Genomic DNA, 23,399 nt, shown 5'->3' with positions numbered 1-23,399 from the left:
GTGGGGGGATGACAGTACTCCCAGGCAAAGGAGGGGGTGGGGGGATGCTAGTACCCCCAGGCAAAAGAGGTGGTACAGAGGGGCCAACACTTCCAGGCAAAGGAGGGGGCGGGGGGATATAAGCATGCCCAGGCAAAGGAGGGGGAGGTGGTGGAGGAGGAATGGTATCACCTCCCGGAGGAGGAGGTGGTGGGGGTATGCTAAGCTCTCTTGGTAAAGGAGGGGCTGGGGGTGGAGTAACAGTGCCAGGAGCAGGAGGAACAGTAGCACTGCTAGGAGGGGCTATAGCAGTAACTGCAGCAGAGAGAGAAGCCATTTCTTTCTTGGCATCTTCCAGTTCCTTGGACAGCTTGGCAACCTAGAGGAACATCAATGGAAGAACTCTTCGCTCCACTTCAGGGACCACTGGGGTTGGAAAGGACCTAAAAATTACTTAATCCAGAGTCCTCTTTTTATGCATGAAGACACTGAAAGGAGTCAGACAGATGAAATGATTCACCTAAAGTCACATAGATATTTAGAATTCAGGTCTTCAAGTTCTTAGTTCAGCATGCTTTGCATTCAAAAAGCAACTTTAACCTTTATGTTAAATTCTCCCTTTAATTAGAAAATGCAAAGTTCAAGTAAATCAAATATTCTGGTGAGATAGGCACATAAGTGATCAAGTTATCAGATATCATGTATCATTTAAATAACTGCAACTGCAAAGAGTGTGGGCATGAATCTGCCCAGAAATAGTTAAAATAAGAGAAAATTAGCAAACATATTTAGTTTTTTGGGATGTTACTCCTGAATTTATGAGATGACTTTTAGTTTTATTTCTGGGTAGTTCTATGACTCCTTTTATTCTCTATATTATTTATTTTCCAAATTTTCTATCTTGTGTGTTACAGCAAATGATTTTTAAAAGATGCTATCACCTATTGGTAAAGATGATTTTTAAATGATTTTTAAAAGATGCATCATCTAACTAGATCACTTATTGGTAACTAAACCTTCCCTAGGAGTAAGATGACTGACTCCTGCTCCAAGACAGGCCCATCCTTAGGCTGCTGATGGTGCACAGGTCACTCTGCCTTCCCTGCTCAGACATTACCTCTCCTGTGAGCTGAGACACCTCTGCTTCCAAGTCCTGTTTCTCTGTGGCAATCTGCTGCTTTTCAGAATTCAAGACATCCTTTTCTCCCTGAAGATCCTGGAGCTTCTGCTCAAAGTCACTTTCCATCTTTTTCATTTCTACCTGTAGCTCATGTCGGGCTGTTAACTCTGAGTCCAACTAAAGGAGAAAGGAATTAGGCTCCTAGTAAACTGTCCAGGAAGAAGCAGAGTGTTATTCCCCAAAATTCACTGTTTTGTCCCAATCCTTTACAGAGCTCACTTTCCCAGGAAAGGACTGGGAAAAAAAGGACACTATAATTTTGAATCAAAATCAGGGTTAAAGAAGAGGGAACCAGAGATTATTTCCAGTCTCTCTAATTTGGGAGTTCTAAAAACATAAAACAACCTAAGACAAATATTGTGCGATTTCGCTTATACACGGAATTTAAAAAACAAATGAACGAACAAAAACAAGCAGAAATGAGCTGATATATAGAGAACAAAGAGGTGTTTGCCAGACGGAATGGGGATGGGGGATGGGCAAAATGGGTGAAGGAGTGGAAGGTAGAGGCTTCCAGAAATGGAGTAAGTCAGAGGAATGAAAGGTACAGCAGAGGGAATATAGTGAACCGTATCATAAGAGTGTTGTGTGGTGACAGACGGCAGCTACACTTGTGCAGAGTATGGTGTCATGTATAGACTTGTCAAATCACTATGTTGTGCCCCTACAACTAACCTAACATTGTGTGTCAACTGTATTTCAATTAAAAAACAAACAAACAGGGTGCCTGGGTGGCTTGGTCAGTCAAGCATCCGACTCTTGATTGCATCTCAGGTCACGATCTCAGAATTGTGAGACTGAGCCCTGCGTCAGGCTCTGCACTCAGCACGGAGTCTGCTTAAGACTCTCTTCCTCTCCCTGTGCTCCTCCCCACACCGCCCCCTGCGCTTGCTTAAAATAAAAGGGGGGTTGCAGCAAAAACAACAAGAACAAACCTAAAATTTTTCAAAAATTTTTAACATTGTTAAGACATTTACACCAGAGCAGCTATGGTGTATAATCCCAACCGCTTCTAGGAGCAAAACCCTATCAACCACAACAGAAGTCCTAACAACTGAAGAGAAAAAAGGAATTGAGACATATTCCAGTCCCTGTTGTTCTGGAGTAAGTGGCCTGAGATGCCAGCAAAACCCCAGGAACGGTTATACATGAGAGTCATCTGTCGTTCCTGTCCTACCCAGGGGCTCCCGAACTGCGGACCACTAATCCTCCGTATCAAGTCCACATTAGTTTCTCCAGTGATGAACCTATGCCAGAAAGGTTCCCCCAGGAACTGCTACTGGGTGCTGAATGCTTGCGAAATATCACAGGTAACAGTTTCACATGTCAGAAAAAATATCATAATCCTTAAAAAGAAAAAAAGAAGAAAATAAAAAAAGAAAGGCCCTAAATTGTTTGATCTCTCTCTCACACACACACACACACACCTTCTTTTCCAGTTCTGTAGCTTTGGCTTCAGATTTCTCCACCTTTGTTTTATCAATCATTTGGTCTGAAAAGAAAGAGTCAAGTAAGTGAAGCTCCCAGTTCTCTTGTCTTTCCCTCTCACTACCTCCATCCTTCAATATAATCAAAGGACAATCTTTTGTCCATTTGCTTATTTTTATTACCCTTCTTAACGTTCTGCTCTAGACAAAGAAATGGATCTTTCAGTTAAGTTCAACAGGCAATTTCTGAGTGCTTGTTATACAGTAAGGCCATCGTGCTGGATGGCCTGGAGAGTGCCCACCCACAAGTGATACTTAAGAATCTGTAAGACCAGCAGGAATCACAGATAATCGGTAAAGTCCCTTCAAAAGGTAGGGTGATGTTTGAGTATGGGTAAATTTTAGATTTACAGAACAGTAAACTAAAGGTCTCTGTGTTCCTAGCACAGAAGTTGGTTATCACCTAAAGACAAAAATGGAAATACCTGGAGACTAGAAAGATACCTTTCCTGAAAATTTCACTGGAAGAAAGAGAAAACATGAAAGGCAGAGCAATGTTTTAAGGAGACAGATCGGAGAACATACTTACCAATCAACCCCTCAATATCAATCTGGAGGTGCCGGCACTTGAAGTCAGGATCAGCCCCATTCTTGTGCAAAACTATTTGAGAAATACATTCTTCAATCAACTTATAGTACTGTGGCCTATGGAAGAAGAGAAGATGGCTATCAGAGGAAAACCAAAATATAATTTTCCGAAGCACTGAGGATCAGGAAAAGTTAACTGCTTTGATAAGAGAGAGACCTGAGGGGATGTGTTCCTGAAAAGACCTTTTCATAAAACTAGCAGACATCCACTGCCATGTTAGGAAACTCGCTATTGTACAACAGCTACCCATCTTCTTCAGATAATCAAAACTTGTTGCCATCTACCTCCTGGTGCCAATCATTTCCCATCTAAAACTCGGGCTCAAGCCTTTCTGTAACAGATAGCACTACCCCTGAACCTCTACTTCGAGGCAACCTGAAAGAACCTGAAATGGGTACCTCCCTTTGCTATCATCATAACCCCACCACACCTCTCCTCTCTCCAAAAAAGGGACATTCTACCTTATATAGTCTGACCTCCTCCATAAGGATGCTTTTGAGTCAGATTAAAAGGACAACTAACAACTCCTTTTATATCTGTGACTAAAAATGAACTGTAATCCTTGCCTTTGTCTCTTCTTTTTCCCTTTACAGACAGTCTTTGAATTTAAGGATTTTGCTCTCTCTACTTAGGCTCAAATTCAATACTTCTCACAGGTAGACCATCTTACCTGGCCTCATAGTCATTTCGGACCAAGAGCAGGTGCTGCAGGATGGACAGGAAGTGTGGCTCTGCCTTTGAATCCTTCACTGTGTTTAAGAGAATCTGGAAGACATCACTGAAGTCGGTGAAAAGGGGGAAGAAGCTAAGGAAAGCATATATTTAGAAACCATGTTTGACAGGTGGACTGCCCTGCTCTTGGCAAAAGTCACAAGATGCCACTTCTATTCTAACAGCTGCCTCTCCTGTAAATTACCCCAAATTTTAAGCTCCATAAGCTTCCTTAGGCTAAAGGACCAGTGAGCTGGGTGGTGGTATACACAAAGATAAAGGATTCCCAGTACTTGGCCTGGAGATGAAGCAGTAGGCAGAAGTGAAAAGGTAACTGCACACAAGTCACTTGTGTCAAATAGCAGTATGCAGCCAAACCATTCCCTCTGTCAGTCTCAGGAACACAGAGAAGAAAGCAAAATCACAAGCCTGCCCCTGGCTTATGCATATTCTCCAAAGACCAGCTCTACACCACAGTAGCTAAGATTTCATATTCTAGGAGGTCCATAATTATTTTGATAGCTACTTCCATTTCAAGGAACCCGCAGATCTCTGGTCCATACTGAGGGAAATAAAGCCCACAGCAATCAAAAGACACCTGCCTCATCTACTGAGAAGACACGCAGACTGATGCCCTGTTCTGAGTCATCACCCCACACCATTCCATACAGGGATCTACACTGAATGTCTCATGTGTCCTGAACCCAGTTTATAAAAGGATATTCCATCTCCATTCGAATGTCATCCAGCCGTCCCTTCAGGTCATAGGAATCTTCTTCTCCTTGCTCATCAAACACATTTAATTGCACTCTCATATCATCATTTTCAATCTCTCGAAGGTCCTGTCAACAACCAAAGTACAAGTCAGGGAACCTAGAAGTGTCTTCTGCTGGCTAGAAACCCAAGCCTTTGAACCTGGTTCTTAAACAGAAAACCAAAGTGACACTAGAGATGATGGGGCCATGAGAGCGTGGCTGTCCTAATGGAGAGCTGTGGCTCACCTGCAACACCTGATGCAGCCCCAGGCGCATCAGTTCACTTCGGATGTGCACTCGAAAGTCAAGTTCTTCAGCTGGTGTGATGAGAGCATTGATCAGCTGCAGACAGCCCACCTAAAGTAAGAAAATTAGGAGGCGTGTCATTGCTGATTCCTAGGGACCAAGATTCCACTCTCTTTACATGCATATGTAAAAGATGCAGTACAAAACGATAAGAACACCTTCCTATTAAAGCAGTAAGACCTGATTTGAGCCCAGGTGTGGAGAACTCAGAGGTCTAAATGCTTCCAAGGGGGGCGCCTGGGTGGCTCAGTGGGTTAAAGCCTCTGCCTTCGGCTCAGGTCATGGTCCCAGGGTCCTGGGATCGAGCCCCACATTGGGCTCTCTGCTCCACGGGGAGCCTGCTTCCTCCTCTCTCTCTCTGCCTGCCTCTCTGCCTACGTGTGATCTCTGTCTGTCAAATGGATAAATAGACTCTTTAAAAATAAATAAATGAATGAATGAATGAATGAATGCATGCATGCTTCCAAGGATTTGATGGGAGACTTTGTTCTCAGCCTTGGCTTTCTTAGCATATAAATAGAGAGAATGCCTTTTCCCCCATCTCATAATAAGGAAAGCTGTTCTTTCTCTGCCTTCTTGGAGAGAAGGATAATCATTTTCCCTTCAGAACAATTCCTGAAATATAAAACATATACAGATGCAACTCATTTCATTGCATTTCACTTTATCACACTGCACTATATAGTATGGTTTTGTTTTTTTGGTTTTTTTTTTTTAAATTGAAAGTCTGTGGCACCCCTGTGTCAAGCAAGTTTATCAGTGCTAATTTTCCAACAGCACTTGTTCACTCACTCTTGTCTCTGTGTCGTAGTTTAGTAATTCTCAGAATATTTCAAACTTTTTCATTATTATTTTATTTGTCACGGTCATCTGTGATCAGTGACTATGACATGCTGAATGCTCATATGATAGTTACCATTTTTAAGCAATAAAATATTTAATTAAGGTGGCTACATTGTTGTAGACATAATGTTATTTACACTTAATAAACCACGGTATAGAGTAAACATTAACTTTTACATGCATGAAACTAGGAAACGCAAAAATTCATTTAACTCACTTTACTTAGATACTGGTTTTATTTTAATGATCTGGAAGCAAATCTGCAGTATCTCCAAGGAATGCCTGTAGCTGGGAACCATTCTATGTGTTCTATCAAAAGGTCAAATGAACCTAAGTCCTTTCATCTTGAGTTCTATTCTTGGACAGTTTTGGAGGATATACTTGCCTTGAGTGCAATGGAGGTCCCACTTTTTAATCCATCCAACAATGGCTGGAAGCGTTCCACCTCATCCATCTCAGCTCTTTCTGTCATCGCCGTCAAAACCCTTTCATTCCTGCCCAGGAGAAAGGAAAGGGAGAGAAATGTCTAAGTGCCCTGGCACAGACAGGCATAGCAAGTAAATTATACAGGGGCACAGATCAGTTAGAAAATAGAACATTATCAACTGTCCAGACTTCCATTATTCTCCTCATCACCTAGGGCAGGGGTCAGAACCTGGTGAAAGCTAAGGACAATCTCCTCAAAAAAATCTATTTCCTAAAACCCATTCCTAGACTCTTATCTATGGATACCAAATTAGAACACCTGTTCTATGGAGTATAAACTGGGATAACTTTCGGAAGGGGAGATAACAGTATCAATTTTAAGTGCACATAACTTTTGGCATACTTCTAGAAACCTATCCAACATAAATGCGTAAATGTGAAACAATGTATGTACAAAGATGTTCATTATGGCATCATTTGTAACAGTAAAACTTCTTATCACCTAGAGCAAGGGCCAGAATCTGCTAAGAAAAAAAAAATTTTCACCTAAAATGTCTAGCAACACGGAAACTGTTAAATAAATTATGGGACATATATACTTTGGAATGCAAAACAGCCAGTAAAGTTAAGGTAGATCTTTAAGTACCGACATAGAAAGATGTTTAAGATCAACTGTTAAATTAACAAAAAAAAAAAAAAGAAAGAAAAGGTGGAAAGAAATGAATGGTATGATTTAGTTTTTATTAAACCAAACTGTTCCACAGCAATAAAAATCTATTCTTTGCATGTGATTCGTTTTATAGGCATAAGCCATCGTTCCTTAATTCTAACATTCTATCTTTTGGAGTGACAGAAAACATCTTGGAATCCAAGAAATACAATTTATTTGTGCTAGGAAGAAAAAAAAAAATCTATAAGACTATAACCAAGCCATTAACACTGGTTGCCTCTGCAGAAAAGGATTTACTGAAGGGATAAGGCTATTAAATTTCACTTTATATGTTTCTTTTCTGTTTGAATTAAAAAAATAAAGTTGTGTTACTTCTGAATTAAAAAAACAAAGTAAACGTAACCCTTGCCTTAGGCGATACAGACAGTAACAGACACCTTGCAGATCACCCCTCTGATAACCACCAGTATGCTGAGGATGGCGCCAAACACCTCATAGTCCTTCTTAAACATTATGATTCAGTGTTCATGCCTTGGTCTTACCTAGTATTTAAGATAAAGTGGACACCCAATCAACTCAATTTTCCTCTAGACTAGGGAAGGTGGTCATAAAGAGAATGGAGGGGGCCTGGTGGAGCCTGGGTGGCTCAGTCATGAACCATCTGCCTTCGGCTCAGGTCATGATCCCAGGGTCCTGGGATCGAGCCCCACATCAGGCTCCCTGCTCAGTGGGAAGCCTGCTTCTCCCTCTCTCACTCCCCTTGCGTGTGTTCCCTCTCTTGCTGTCTCTCTGTCAAATAAATACATCTTATTAAAAAAAAAAGGAGAGAGAAAGAGAGAGAATAGAGAAGAGCTATAACCCAGTTACATACATGTCCTCTGGTTGTGGTAAGATACAAAGAGCAGAGAGCAGCTTAGCTGCATCAATCATCATGTTGGGAACAGCTGGATCCATGGCTCTGACCAGCAGCAGGATTCCTTCTTCTGTTTCCAGCATGGTCTTGATTCCAAACTGGAAGGATAAGAATAGAGAAGGGAGGCTTAATGATGACAGCATTTGACCAAGGACTAAGTTAGGGGTTGTTATAGGTTCAATGATGACCCCCTAAATTCTTATGTTGAAGTCCTAAGCCCCAATACCTCAGAATATGACCTTATTTGGAAATAGGGTCATTGGCAGATGTGATTAGGTAAGTTACAACAAGCTCATACTAGAGTAGGGTAGACCCTTAATCCAATATGACTGTGGTCCCCGTAACAAGGAAACATGTCAACACAGACATGCACAGGAGACCACCACCTTGTGAACACAAAGGCGGACCCTGCGGTGAGGCATCTAAAAGCCATGGAATGCCAAAGACTGACAGCAAGCTACCAGAAGCCAGAAGAGAGGCATGGAACATACACTCTCCCTCACAGCCTTCAGAAGGACTCAATACTACCAAATACCTAAATACTTGGATTTAGGGCCTCCAAGAACTGTGAGACAATCAATTTCTGTTGTTTAATACACAGTTTATAGTGCTTTGTTATAACAGCTACAGCAAACTAATACAGGAGGAGACCTCTTCCCAGCATAGCTAAATAGGGATGAGTATAAATACAACACAATTTTATATTAGATACTACACTTGATCTTAGCCAAAAGGCTGAGAAGCAATACAATTTTATATTAGATACAACACAATTCCAGGCCTTCAAAAAAAAAAAAACTTTGATTCTTACATTTCTTTCAAATGCCTCTCTCATCCAATGGGGTAAGTAAATTTAACAAAATTAAATAATGAGGAAGACAGATCTGCACTCTGGAGCAAACAACTGTGAGATCCCAGAGTTTAAATGGGAGAAAGGAAGGAGGGAAGGAAGGAAGGAAAGAACAAATCAAAGAAAAGCAGGGAAGGAGGAAGGGTAAGGTAGCTTGATTCTACAGTAGGAAGAGTATAGAAAACAAACAGAAAATAAATCTTCCAAAAATAATAAATACAGATTAGGAAATTCAAGAATTAGCAAAACAAAGTATAAAAATAGGAAAGAAAATGAGCCTACCTTCTGAAACAGACATCAGAACTGGGAAAAAAAGGTCCACAGAAACATACATATGTGGCCATCAAAAAGCTGTAATACTAAAAGGAAAAGCTAACAGTCTTGAACTTTATATTCCTAGGTCCTTTTTAGAGTTTACCAATAGAAAACAAAGAACAGGGGTCATGATGACGGTTGGAATGAGAATGGGAAAAATCTCACCTTGTTGTTCATAAACGCTTTCAAGCAACGGATGATCTCATGCTTGTTACGGCTATCATAGCTTCTGTGTGTAGAAGACATACTTCATTAGTTCCCTTTATTGTATACCCCTCTCCCATTTGACTTTTCAATCTTGAACACACAGGTCTTTGGAACATCCCCAACTAGTAGCTGAGTAAATTCTAGGACATAGCAATTTGCCTTGAAACACTGACAAAAACAAGCAGTTGAGAGGAACTGCCATCATCAGACCTCTGGTTACTCTTCTCGTAATCCAAAAATTTAGTACTACATTAAAATCTTTTGTTTAACTCCCTTTAGGCTTCTAAGTGCTAAATTTGATCAGGAGTATATCCCATCTATTACTGCCTGCCTCACTAAGTCAAAGGCTTCAAGCCTCTCCATTCAGGAGGTAGGGGCCCTATGTTTGGTTTTGGAAAGATCATAAGAAGCAGAGAAGTCACTTTGGGTCAGGCTGACTTCAAGGTAGCCTAAGACAGTCCAAGATATCCCAAGAACTATTCCAACCCTGAAGACTGTCAGAAAATTAGTACCAAATTTATCAAGAATATTTTAAGACTTTTGAATGGGATATAACCCAGAATGGGTCCCAAGGGAGCTCTGAATGAATGTTGACCCCACTTCCAGACTGGGTGAGAACCTATGCTGGCAGACCCACAATCTTATGTGGTCCACAGCCTATGTTATCCACTGTGTTCCTCTTCCCTTTGCTATATCTGTAATCATCATTCATCCTCTAGTTTGCCCAAAGACAAACCCTCTTTGCAACTAACAGCATATTCTCCTAGTCTACAATTTCTCATTTTAGTGCCATTTTCTCCTATAGAGCAAACAGCCAAGTCCCCTACTACCCTCCACCGAAAATATGTCAGAAGTTGGAAGTCCTCACCCAGGAGTCTCCTCTCTCTCATCATGGAGTCGTTTAAGGATATCCAATAAAGAGGCCAGGCCCTCAGCACCAAATGTTTGCACCCAGCTATAAGGAATCAACAGAGACAATGCAATATTAAATCAATATTTATCCACCCAAGCAACTCTTTACCCCCAATCCAGAACTCTCAAACATCCTCACTCCTCTGATCTTCGATACCCACCAATAAATCCTAACCCTGGGATCTCACTCTTGTTACCGCCTCAGAATCCTCACCTGACAGGGTTGTTGTTGAGGGAGACACGAAGGGATTCCAGGCAGGTGAGCAGAGGCATATCCCGCAAGCCTGACCTCAACTCCTGAATGTACATCATAGCAGACCTAGAGCTCTCCTTCTGGCTCATGCCCTAGGCAGGAACATACGGGAAGATCAGTCAATACTGGACGCAGTCATAAACTGGACTAGCATTAGTCATTACCTTTTGAATATCAAGCCAAACACACATCATACATAGCACCAAATTCTGTGGGACACAGAATTTCCCATCTCATTCCCCACACACACTTCATGAAGACTGAATGAGGTAAAAAGTATCTTAATAACAGTAACTTGAATGACAGTAAAACATGAGTATATGACAGAATAAAATAAGACTGGTGTAGACATAAAATGTTCTACAACACTGGTAAAACAAACAGGTCCAAGATAAGGGCAGAGTGTCCCATGGCATGGGTACCTGCCCCAGGACTCACAGCCTTAGACGTGTGCAAGTATTGGGACACCATCTCCCTCTTGATGATTATGTCCTTCTCCCTCAAAGGCTGCTGTTTCTCCTCATTCAGGTTCATATCCAACTAGTAGACAGAGGGGGGGAAAAAAGGAAGAAAATAAAACTGCATCAAATTCCTTACAAGTTTTCAGTGTTTAATATTTAGTATACTTAGTCAAGAGTTAAACACATTAAATGCTTACTGAATCAGTAAATTTTCCTGATCGCTTGAGATTTAAGATCTTACGGATTATGAAAATTCCTCAGGGATGTTAATGGTTAACATTTTAGCCTAAATTCCTACAGACACTTTTTTTTTTTTTTTTTTTTTTTTTTTTTTTTTTTTAAATATTTTTTTATTTATTGATTTGACAGAGAGAGATCACAAGTAGAGAGGCAGGCAGAGAGAGAGAGAGAGGGAAGCAGGCTCCCCGCTGAGCAGAGAGCCCGATGCGGGACTCGATCCCAGGACCCTGAGATCATGACCTGAGCCGAAGGCAGCGGCTTAACCCACTGAGCCACCCAGGCGCCCCCCTACAGACACTTTTATACACAATGTTTTTCCTAACAAATATATACTCTTAAGCTAGATGAAAATTCTATTTTTTATTACTGAAACAAAAGGACACATTATGTTTTTTGTACTTGGGATGGTCTTAAGAATCTCTTCTGGATGACCAGCATCTTCCAAATCCATAAGATCTGCACCACTCTAGGGTGTAAACACCCATTAGCATTGGTTAACTCAGTCTCTGTACAAACTCCTTTCCCACGAAGAAAGAACTAGAAACCCTGTAATAAAGTCCCTCAAACAGATGTAACTTGGATGTGGTATTGAGGAAAAGGCTCAACTTGAGCCTGTTACGTGTACGCCCATGTGTCTGAGCCCACTGCCTCAGTGAGCATAAATTTAACCCAGTAAGTTCAAAATATTATTTGAAATGGGAAAAGGGTAGGGGAAAAACGGATACATTCCAGTTCTTCTCTGTCTCCAGGTGTGTGCGTGTGTGAGAGAGAAAGAGAAGGAAACACTGTCCCTAAATAGTAAAACAAGTGTGATGTTTTTCTGACTCAATTCCTGGTGCTTTTTTCCTCCTTTTACATATATACTGAACACAGAAGTTGCAAAGTGGGGGCCTTCAGGCTGAATGAGACCCAAAGACACGGTACGTTTTGCTTAGCTAGTTCAACACTTTAAATCTGGAAGACTTTATATAAAGGATGCAATCATCAAATTTCAGATTCTGTGTAACTCTATGGGTCAGTTTCCTCCACCAATTTTTTATAGTGATATCAAGGATAAAAGAGACGGACAAAAACCTATGATGAAATAAAACTTAAAAGAACATTAGTACAAGGGACTTTATGTGGAATTGTGATTTGAATGAACAGTTTTATTTTATTTTTATTCATTTGACAGACAAAGATCACAAGTAGGCAGAGAGGCAGGCAGAGAGAGAGAGGAGGAAGCAGGCTCCCTGCTGAGCAGAGCGCCCGATGAGGGGCCCAATTCCAGGACCCTGGGATCATGACCTGAGCCGAAGGCAGAGGCTTTAACCCACTGAGCCACCCAGGCACCCCTGAATGAACAGTTTTTTAAAGAAAATGACCAACTGGTAAAATCTGAATGCTATCTATAATAGTTGATACTATTAAACAATTACTGTTTTTCAAGAATTGAAGATTTCTGACTTCTTTAGAAAAATAGAAATATCCGGTACTACTGGGCATTTCCAACTGGAGTGCTACAGAAGCTACCGGCATTGAACTGTGGCCTGGCCCTCTTAACAAAAACACCTGAAGTCCTTCTGCATTTGACCACAGTCCCTCCTCCTTTTCATCACTTGCTATCTGGCTTAACTTATTGTTCCTGCCTTCTTGGCCCTGAAAACATGTACATTTGCAATCCAAGCCCAAAAGATGGTCTTAGGCTCTCACAGCACTTGGACTGAGAGACAAACTGAAATCTATAGTGAAAAAGAATAATAGTACTGGCTGAGTGTTTATTATATACCAGGCCCAGTGTTAAGAATTTTACGCCCATGCTTTTATTAAGTTAGGCCTGCCGCTAGTCTCTGTTTGAATCTGAGATCATCTATCAAGGCAATATATAGGTCATAGGAAACCTTGGAATCATGTACTCACAACTTTCCCAGACCTATTAGCACTATTGTGCATTCGCTGAGTGTCCTGCTCACTCAGTGTCCCTCACGGAGGACACGAAATCAAGTCACATCCCTGTGCATTTCATTACTCAACTGACTTCATCGACAATCTTTAAAGGTCTTCTAGGAATTACAGCATCAAAATTATCTCTCCAGATTCACCACTAAATAGAAGACCGTGGGTAAATGATGACTTTCCATGCCTCAGTCTCCTTTCATATAAAATTGATTGCAAATGCTTTAAAACTTTATCCACCCTAGCTAACCCAAAAGTGGTCTCCACACCACCACATGAGTTGATCCACTTGCCTAAGGTCTTTGTGGTTAACATACTGTTGTGCCGAAGGACATTAACAAGGTGGGCATCCATTAGACATGTCCAAGTCTAACTCACTGATTTCCATCTATGGACTGGTGCTTGTATATTTAGTCCCTTTGTTAATAGGACTATTAAAACATTCTCTGTTAAACCTGAAATTCTTTGTAATTAAGGGCTAATTAAGGGGGATCATGCCCAAAAGAGTGCCCACCAGGCCCACAAATGCATTTTCAGAAAAAAAAGCAGTTTTGGGGTGGAAAACTTACCAGCATCTGTTCAAAGAGTACTAGAACTTGCTCATCTGAAACATCTTGCAATGACTGTGCTGTGAGGTCATCCCCGTATGATGCAGAAGAATTTCTATGAGCAGAATTGGGCTTTTCCTTCTCCTTCTTAATTCTCATGCTGGTAAATCTCTCCAGCTGAGAAAGAGAAAAAATTATTAGCGATCCATTTTCATTCACACAACAAACCACACATGAAGTAGTCAACTCTCTAACTTCTTATACGTGCATGGTTCCTCTGGTTTGTGGGCACTTTAAGATTCTTCTAACATTAAAACAAGAAATCTCTTACCTAATTTAGTGTACTCATTCTGTACTCTCATCTTCATCCAAAAGTAAGAGGACTGAAGTATTAAGATTTGAAACCTCTCTACAAAGAGAATACCTTGTTCTTGAGTTCTCTGGCCATTTCTAAGCCCTTCAGCAATACAGAACTGAAAACACCTCACATATAGTTTGCTCAGTAAAATGCCATTTGTTTCCTTCAGAGGGTCCCTCCCTTCCAGAGGTGAGTATGAACACAGATTTTAGTAGGTATAGGTCATAAAGAAAAAACAAGTAAATGCCTTAAAACCAGGAACCATTACTTTCTGTACATTTCATGTACATTTCTTCTGTACACTCCAAAGCCCCTGTGTTATAGAGGCAGCAAAAGTTCAATATACGGTCTTCAAAATCCCCTTTGCAAAGAATACAGTGTACTTCGGGGTATATATGCTGTCTCTCTGCCAACCCAAGACTCATGACCCATTCCCCAAACCTCAAGTACAGATGCTCAAACCAAAGAGCCACCAATAAGCTGAAGTTTGTTAGCTCTACCTGTTTGAAAATAACAGTAAGTATTTTCAAGCATTGTGGATTTCAAGCAATGGGAGTAGCATTCAGACTGCAAGTCAGTTATGAGTTTAAAGAATGCGGCTACCCTTGGAAGCCAATGAAATGTCCCAGGGGGATGCATGCAATGGGCCAAACACAGAGCAAAGAGTTCGGAAAAATTGGGGGAGGTTCTGAGAATAGAACCAACATCACCATTTCAAGTTATAGAAAGTCAAAGTTATGACAAGTGGTAAATATCACAGTGGAGGAAATGAGCTGGAACATGCACATGCTGAACAAAATTTCCTTACCTCATCTGCCATGAGCCGCTTCAGAGTCTAGGAAACAAGAAAAAGGAGGGAAAAGAAAAAGAAGATAGATCAGTGGAATTCCCCAACACCAAATGGGTTGGGGGGAGAAAAACAGTAAGTTGAAAGGATCTAAGGTACTTCCTAAAACCTAAAGATTTCAGCAAACTATTCCTTACCACATTCTCCCATGTAAGGGGCATGAAGGAGTTTCAAGGTCACTAACATATGACTCTTTGGCGGGGAAAACAAGTAGAGAACCTCAAGGACTCTAAGATGACCACTATGCATATGAAACATGCTCAACTTCATCAGTAAACGAGGGAATGCAAACTAAAACCACAGTGAGATATCGCTTCACACTCTCACAGATGGCAAACATTTTCTTGTCTGTCTGGTTGGAGAGCAGCGGGAGCTCTCACACAGTCAGCAGTAATGTAAATTGCTATGGCCACTGTGGGAAACAGCATGGCATTATCTAATAAAATTAAATACACACATATACAACTCAACACATCAATTTCTATAAATCTATCCTGCAGAAACTTGCATGTATGTACCAGGATGTATGTAACAAGAATGATCACAGCAAAACTATAACAATATCTAAAACAGAGAACAATCCAAAGAGCCATCAAGAGTAGAATGGGTAACCTGGTACCATGTACAATGGGGAACAATTACACAGAGAAATTAAATGAACTCACAAACATTAAAACTAAATGAGTTATTTCTTTCATATTCAGCTTAAAAACATGCCAACTATATTATTATTTAGGAGGTAAAATTATAAACGAATGATTATCACAAATGTCAAAACCATGCTTAGTTGGGCTGAGTGGACAAGTTGTGCCTACGTAAAGGGACAAAGGGGCTTCTGAGGTGCTCACAATATTTATTTTTTGACACGGATGATCATTACATGGGTGTTTGGTTTAATAATTCTGTGTTTTATGTTCTCTTCCATATACATGCTGTACTTAAAAAAAATAGCAGGGATGATAAAGCAGAATTCTTTGTCCTAATACCTAATTTTAAACCGTACTTCTTTATCTTAATGTTTTTACAAGAATATATATAGTAAAGGCCTCTTGACTAACCTTCAACTAATGAAAAACTAGGGGCACCTGGGTGGCTCAGTCATTAAGCAACTGCCTTCGGCTCAGGTGATGGTCCCAGAGTCTTGGGATGGAGCCCTGAATCGGGCTCCCTGCTCAGCAGGAAGCCTGATTCTCCCTCTCCCACTCCCCCTGCTTGTGTTCCCTCTCTTGCTGTCTCTCTCTCTGTCAAATAAATAAATAAAATCTTAAAAAGGGGGGGGGGCACCTGGGTGGCTCAGTGGGTTAAGCCTCTGCCTTCAGCTCAGGTCATGATCCCAGGGTCCTGGGATTGAGCTCAGCAGAGCGCCTGCTTCCTCCTCTCTCTCTCTCTCTCTGCCTGCCTCTCTGCCTACTTGTGATCTGTCAAATAAATAAAATCTTAAAAAAAAAAAAAAAAAAAAGAAAGAAAGAAAGAAAAGATGGGACACCTGGGTGGCTCAGTGGGTTAAGGTCTCTGCCTTCGGCTCAGGTCATGATCCCAGGGTCCTGGGATCGAGCCCCGTACTGGGCTCTCTGCTTAGTGGGGGCCTGCTTCCTCTTCTCTCTCTCTCTCTGCCTGCTTGTCATCTCTGTCAAATAAATAAATAAAATCTTTATTAAAAAAAAAATTCTCCCCCACAAAAAAAAAAAAAAAAAAAAGAAGAAGAAAAGAAAGAAAAACTAGCTCTCACCCTGCCACAGAGCTATTTTACTAACCTTTTTCCGGATAAAAAAAAATCTCTACCATTATGTTCATGTTCCCCACGTCAGACTTTGATTATATCTGGTTAAATAGTGAATCAACTTTTCCCTCCATGGTCCAGAGGAGGTCAAGCTTCCACTGACTGAGGGCTAATCACAAACCTGAAGCTTTAAGAACCTTGCTCAGCATCAACAGAATTTATAGTTAGTTTGTGTGTGCCTCTTACTGGGAAGAGAAGGCAGAAGGATGGTGAAGCAGGCAGCAACACTGAAGGAGACTAACACTTCCTTTTGTCACCATCCTTATTCACAGGGGAAACAAGCTACAAAAAGGATGAGTATGTACAATACTCAGTAACAATAACCACTGCCAAGATTAAACTTAAGTGCACCTAGAGTAACTGCTTCCAGAAACTTGTCCTCCAAACTCAAAATGTTCCTTCAGCACCAAGCAACAACCCTAACAATTCTGGGATGGATGTAACACAGGGAACAGAACCTGGGGCTAATGAATCAGTGCCAGTTGGATTGCTCACAGCTGCAGGCTAAGTTAAAGAAAAGGAAACCAGCAACCGGTTCCTTCTGCCTAGTTTCATTTCTCTTCTGTTCATCCCTACTACCACTATGTAAGCTTTTGCCTGCTCGACTTACTGCAAAAGCTTCTTAACGGATTTCCCTGCCTCCAGTCCAGTCTACCTTACACCAATCCATTCTCCATACTGTATCCAAGGGTAATCTTTCTAAAATGCCACAATGTCCACAGTATTTCCTCATTTAAAACCTTTCAATGGCTCCCAACTGTCACAAACCCTCTACTTCAAACTCTACCTTCTGGGCATCCTGAACGAGCTACAGGTCCACAAACAGATCTTGCTGTCTCACCACCCCAGACTTTCCTTAGGCTGCTCCTTCCCTCAGTCTTGACTTTGCTTTCAAGGCTAACTCCAACAGGCCCTGCAGTAGGATACCAACTCTAATTGGACAAGTACCTCTCCTTATGTTTCCACTGTAATAGGTGCTTGTCTGTCTCGTGGCACTGGTTGTGGATTACAGTTGTCTTTTGACTGTCCGCCTCCTCTGCTCCTTTCCAGACTAAGTTCCTTCAGGGCAGAGCCTGAGACTTAGTCATTGTATTTCCTACGAACAGATACCATAATCTGGGGCTGCTTTCCTAAACTGCCAAGAGCCCTGAAAAAACTCTGAAATCAATTCATTGTGTCAATGAAAAAAACTGAAGCCTAGACAGGTAGAGTAAATCACTGAGGTCACGTGATCAGAAACAAGCTGGGTATGAACTCTAGTCTTCAGATTCCAAAGCCTAAAATCTTTGCATTCCCCAAATTCTTCTGCCTTGTTCCCATTTAAGGCCCATACTCTTGCCTTTAGAAACAAAAGTGAATATATCTTTTCATAATAAGGAAGATACCACATTCTCTTGCTTTCTTTGGTGCATTACTAAAAACAGATTTAATTACTTTAAAAAAATTATCCACACTTTAGCGCTCAGTTTGAGTATGGACAGCAAAAATGATGCCTACAGGATCAAAGTTGAACTTTCCCAAAATGTCCAACAGAGGGCAGCAACTACCAGCAAAGCGAATCACCCTATAGGCAAAATTCTGTTTCAAAACCCAACAAAACACCCAAGAGCAAGCTAAATTCAATTACTGAAATGTAGACCGCTGCTAGAGTGTACTGAGGACATATTGTTTACTTACTATTATGCGTTTTTCTTATAGATCTCTGTATACTATGCTTGCAAACAGTAAGCTTTACTCAGTATTTTAATTATATCCTTAGTTGTGCTGTGGATTCTGAGATAAAGAACAAGAATTCCCAGATCATAAAACGTATAAATGACTAAAAATAGGGGTATCCAGGAAGATAAATGCTCCTGGAGCTGTATTTGTGCCTCACCTCCCAGATGCCCAAGCTTTTGTCATTTTCTCTCATCACCCTACCTGTCTCTTAATGCTTCTACTCTCACCATCCTCCTTGCCTGCTGTCAATTCTCTTCTGCCCCCAAACCCCCAAACGAAACCCTTCCTCTCCTAACCTGTTGGGACTAAATACTTCATCTTCCTGTCACTCCTGAGTCTTCCTCTAAAACCTTTAACTATAGATACTGAAAGAGGCATACATACTAAACGAAATCTTTTTAAAAATATCAAAATCTGCTCATGAATACAGATTAATAGGAAATATTAGATAAAAGACAGTAGACTGAACAAAGCACCTAATTTCTCCCCTTTTGAAAACCTTCTAAATCTACAGAAAAAGATTCTTTTTGGAAAGAAAACAATGATGTAAGGAAGGAGACTATCAGGTTGGGAAGAGTAAGAACAGCACAACTTCAACCAAATTTTGAAGCTGGGAAATAGACTAGTGGTAAACCCAAAAGACCTAAGAAAGCTGAAAACACAATAACCAATTGTAATTATATTTAAAGACTATCAAAAGGCACAAGAATTAGCATCATGAGGTACCTATGGAAATGGGGGCTGGAAGGAGGAGGAGCCTAAAATAAGAAGACTGGCTGGCAGCTGTTTAAGAAGCAGTTCCTACACTGGGTGGAGGTCAATTTCAGGACCCTGGGATCAGGACCCAAGCCAAGATCAAGAGTCAGACACTTAACTGACTGAGCCACCCACATGCCCCAAATTGTATTTAATTTTAAATAAATTTAAATTTAAAAACCAATATATTATTATTACTATTATTATTATTATTAAACTTAAGTATGTTTGGAATATCCTGGATATGTGAATCTACTTTCACCCATAAATTTTATCAAATCTAAATATACTTCAACTTCAGGCACCTGGGTAACTCAGTCAGTTAAGCATCCAACTCTCAGTTCCAGCTCAGGTCACTTCAGGGTTGTCAGATGGAGCACCATGTAGGGCTCTACACTCAGTGTGGAGCCTGCCCCATCCTCCTCCTCTGCCTCTGTCCCTCCTCTACTCCCCACCCAACCCCTTCCCCATGCACTCATATTCTCTTTAAAATAAATAAAATCTTTAAATATACCCCAACTATTTTTTAACAAAAATTTAGCATATATATTGAGATGTGCTATAAATGTAAAACATACACTGGAGTCCAACTTAGTGTTAAGAACAATATAAAACATCCCATTAATGCTGTTACATACTAAAATCTTGTATATCGGATTACCTAAATTAGTATTATTAAAATTAATTTCACATGTTTCTTTTTGCTTTTTTCTTTTTGCCTTTTTCTGTGGCTGCCAGAAAATCTGAAATTACATGTGGGACTCACATTATATATCTATTATACAGGTCTATTCTAGAGTAAAGTGCATGGTTAACATACTTTACCTGTGCATCTTGAGTTTCCAATCAGTTAGTCCCTTCCTTTTTTTTTTCCCCTCTTAAAGTAGGCTCCATGCAAAAAAAAAAAAAAAAAAAAAAAAAAAAAGTAGGCTCCATGCCCAGCATGGCATCCAACATGGGGCTTGAACTCATGACTCTGAGATCAACACCTGCACTGGGGCGCCTGGGTGGCTCAGTGGGTTAAGCCTCTGCCTTCGGCTCGGGTCATGGTCTCAGAGTCCTGGGATCGAGCCCCACATCTGGTTCTCTGCTCAGCAGGGAGCCTGCTTCCCTTCCCCTCTCTCTCTCTCTCTCTCTGCCTGCCTCTCTGCCTGCTTGTGATCTCTGTCTGTCAAATAAATAAATAAAATCTTAAAAAAAAAAAGACCTGCACTGAGATCAAAGGCCAAATTCTTTTTTTTTTTTAAAGATTTTATTTATTTATTTGACAGGGAGAGATCACAAGCAGGCAGAGAGGCAGGCAGAGAGAGAGAGAGAGGTGGAAGCAGGCTCCCCGCTGAGCAGAGAGCCCGATGTGGGGCTCAATCCCAGGACCTTGAGATCATGACCTGAGCTGAAGGCAGAGGCTTTAAGCCACTGAGCCACCCAGGCGCCCCAAAGGCCAAATTCTTTTTTTTTTTTTTCCCCAAAGGCCAAATTCTTAACCCACTGAGCCACTCAGGTGCCCCGTAAGGCCCTCATTCTTAAACATTAGCAGACAACCCAGTTTATCAGACATTTGAAAAACGCCTAGACTAACGTAAGATTGCAGGGCGGGGGGGGGGGCTGTCATTCAGACTATGCAAAAAGATTTTCAAAATCACTAATATCCACAAAAGGGAACATAATGCCATTTTAAAAAGAAACATTCAGACGAAAAAGAACCTGTAGAAGTTGAAGATAAGAGAACAGAAACTCAAGAGAAAGCTCAATAGAAGGACTAGAAGTTAAGAATTGAGGAAATCTCCCAAAAAGCAGAACAAAAACACAAAGATGGAAAAATAAGAGAGAAAAGATAAGCAAAGATGGTTCAATACACAAATAGGAGAACACAGGGGAGAAAGTTACCAAAGAAATAATCCAAGAATATTTCCCAATACCAAAGGGTATGTCTCCGGCAGAATGGATAAAAATAGACCACACAGAGGCATATTATGGTGAAATTTCAAAACACTGAATACAAAGAAAATTCTACAAGATGCGACCGAAGGGAGAGAAATTGGTCATATAGAAAGTAACGAGAACAAATTTGGGTTTTTTAACAACACACCAAAAGATAGATGACAACAGAACAAGCCTTTTATTTATTTATTTTAAGATTTTTTAAAATTTATTTGACAGAGAGGGAACCCAAGCAGGGGAGTAGGAGAGGGAGAAGTAGGCTTCCCGCTGAGCAGGGAGCCTGATGTGGGGCTTAATCCCAGGATCCTGGATCATGATTTGAGCCAAAGGCAGACACTTAATGACTGAGCTACATAGGCACCTTCCAGAACAAGGCTTTTAAAAATATGAAAAATATAATTTCAAACCTAGGATTCTATATCCAACAAAACAATCAAATGTTGAGTTCAGTATAAGCATTTTCAGAAAGGTAAGCTTTCAAAAATTTATTCCCATGCACCTCAGAAAGCTACTATAGGATATGCTCCACCAAAATGAGGGAGCAAACCAAGAAGTAAAGGACTTGAAACACAGCAACAGGAGACCTAACGCCTGAAAGAGCTAAAGAAAATCCCTAGGACAAAAGATTCTAGAAGACTGTTCTTTGCCAGAGAGGACAATTAAAAGGGGACTGTGGGACCTGACTCCCCATACTGTCACCACCATCATCCACTTTTGTTCTGGGCTTTTAAATTGGTAATACCTGGTGAGTCTGACCCGGACAGATTCTTGGCTTATTGGAAACATATGTTAATAATTTCTTCCCTTCCTTCCTTGGTCTACTGCCTGGACCTAAAGGACACTCAACTCCACCCCACAGAGTTTTTCTAGTTTGACTTATCCAGAAGAACTAAGATTGGCCACGGTAAGCTTAGAAAAAGAAAGTATAAAGCAGTATAACTCCTCTGACCATATTCTTCTTGGATTCCTAGTACTTGACCCTCACTACAGCCTTGCTAGATGCTCAACTATGGTGACTCTTGATCCCGAGGTTTTAAGTTTGAGCCCCAAGTTAGGTGTAGAGATTACTTAAATAAATAAATATATAGTAAATAAATATATAGTAAATATATATAGTAAGTATATATATTTATATATATAGTAAAATATATTAAATAGTATATAAATACAAAATATATTAAGTAGTAAAATATATAGTAAATAAATATATATTTAAAAAAATTTATTTCTAAAGGTCGTTAGCTGGTACCAGAAAAGAGCTCAACAAAATGGCATTTACCAAAATGACCTTCATCTTTTCCAAAAGATGCTCTGTGTTATCAAATCTTATTCAAATGAACAGAAATTGCTCAAAGCTGCACTGCATCAAAAGTAACAGCATTGGGGCGCCTGGGTGGCTCAGTGGGTTAAGCCTCTGCCTTCGGCTCAGGTCATGATCCCAGGGTCCTGGGATCAAGCCCCACATCCGGCTCTCTGCTCAGCAGGGAGCCTGCTTCCTCCTCTCTCTCTGCCTGTCTCTCTGCCTTGTGATCTCTGCCTGTCAAATAAACAAAATCTTAAAAAAAAAAAAAAAAAAAGGAACAGCATCAAATGGGGTGCCTAGATGCCCCATTCAGTTAAGGGTACACTCTTGGTTTCAGCTCAGTTCTGATCTTGCGGTCATAAGATCAAGCCCCGAGTCAAGCTCTGCACTCAACAAGGAGTCTACTTGAGTTTCTCTCTCCTTCTCCCTCTGCCCCTACCCTGCCTCCACTCTCTCTCTCAAATAAATAAATCTTTTTAAAAAATAACATGATCAAAAATAAATACACTTTAAAAATAAAACACAATATATTTGGCTGGATACTGCTCTGCATTAAGACCATCCATCACCATAAAAATGAAAAGCTGTCCCCTCAGTCCCCCTTCTAGAGAACAATTCAAGGCTCTGATTCACTCACCACATCCTAATGTAATATGTGGTAAGATAAATCTTCTGGTTACCGTCTACAGGAAATAAACTTCCTAGACACTACACAGTTTAGCTTCTATAAGAAACCAAAAATAAAAAAGTCCAAAGACCCCAAGGTATGCCTTGTGAGGCAAAACTAATCATGACTTAATGACTATGAAACATACCCTGATTATTATCATAATAAATGCAAATGAACTATAAAACTTCTCTTCCATACTGGATTTGTTGTGGTGGTGGTTATATCTATTAACACTTCAGCTTTTAAAAAGTGAGTAGATAATGGGGTCCCTGGGTGGCACACTCAGTTGAGTGTCCAACTCTTGGTTTCTGCTTGGGTCATGATCTCAGGGTAGTGGGACTGAGTCCCATGGTAGGCTACATGCTCAGCAAGTAGGCTGGACTCCCCCTCCTAGCACTCTACCCTTCCCCTCCATGCCCACACATGCTGCCTCTCTTCCTAAAGA

At 40.7% G+C, this 23,399-nt stretch overlaps 1 protein-coding gene and 1 pseudogene across 1 annotated transcript in view; both read right to left on the bottom strand.

The window, feature by feature from the left end:
• DIAPH1 (diaphanous related formin 1) overlaps nt 1-23,399 on the bottom strand; it is a 93,178-nt gene that overhangs the window by 52,433 nt on the left and 17,346 nt on the right. Inside the window, 15 exon segments of the mRNA XM_032849948.1 lie at nt 2-358; nt 1,097-1,276; nt 2,587-2,651; nt 3,176-3,291; nt 3,906-4,022; nt 4,670-4,788; nt 4,948-5,058; nt 6,236-6,344; nt 7,818-7,957; nt 9,190-9,253; nt 10,100-10,186; nt 10,358-10,488; nt 10,835-10,936; nt 13,602-13,757; nt 14,747-14,773. Coding sequence (XP_032705839.1) covers nt 2-358; nt 1,097-1,276; nt 2,587-2,651; nt 3,176-3,291; nt 3,906-4,022; nt 4,670-4,788; nt 4,948-5,058; nt 6,236-6,344; nt 7,818-7,957; nt 9,190-9,253; nt 10,100-10,186; nt 10,358-10,488; nt 10,835-10,936; nt 13,602-13,757; nt 14,747-14,773 — 1,881 coding nt within the window.
• Nucleotides 8,462-8,606, bottom strand: LOC116862589 (annotated as a pseudogene).

Source organism: Lontra canadensis, unplaced genomic scaffold (assembly GCF_010015895.1).
Source record: "Lontra canadensis isolate GAN:19392208 unplaced genomic scaffold, GSC_riverotter_1.0 scaffold270, whole genome shotgun sequence".
In the NCBI taxonomy this organism is placed as follows: Eukaryota; Metazoa; Chordata; class Mammalia; order Carnivora; family Mustelidae; genus Lontra; species Lontra canadensis.
The sequence above is the reverse complement of the archived record's forward strand: the minus strand, read 5'-3'. Positions and strand labels throughout refer to the sequence as shown.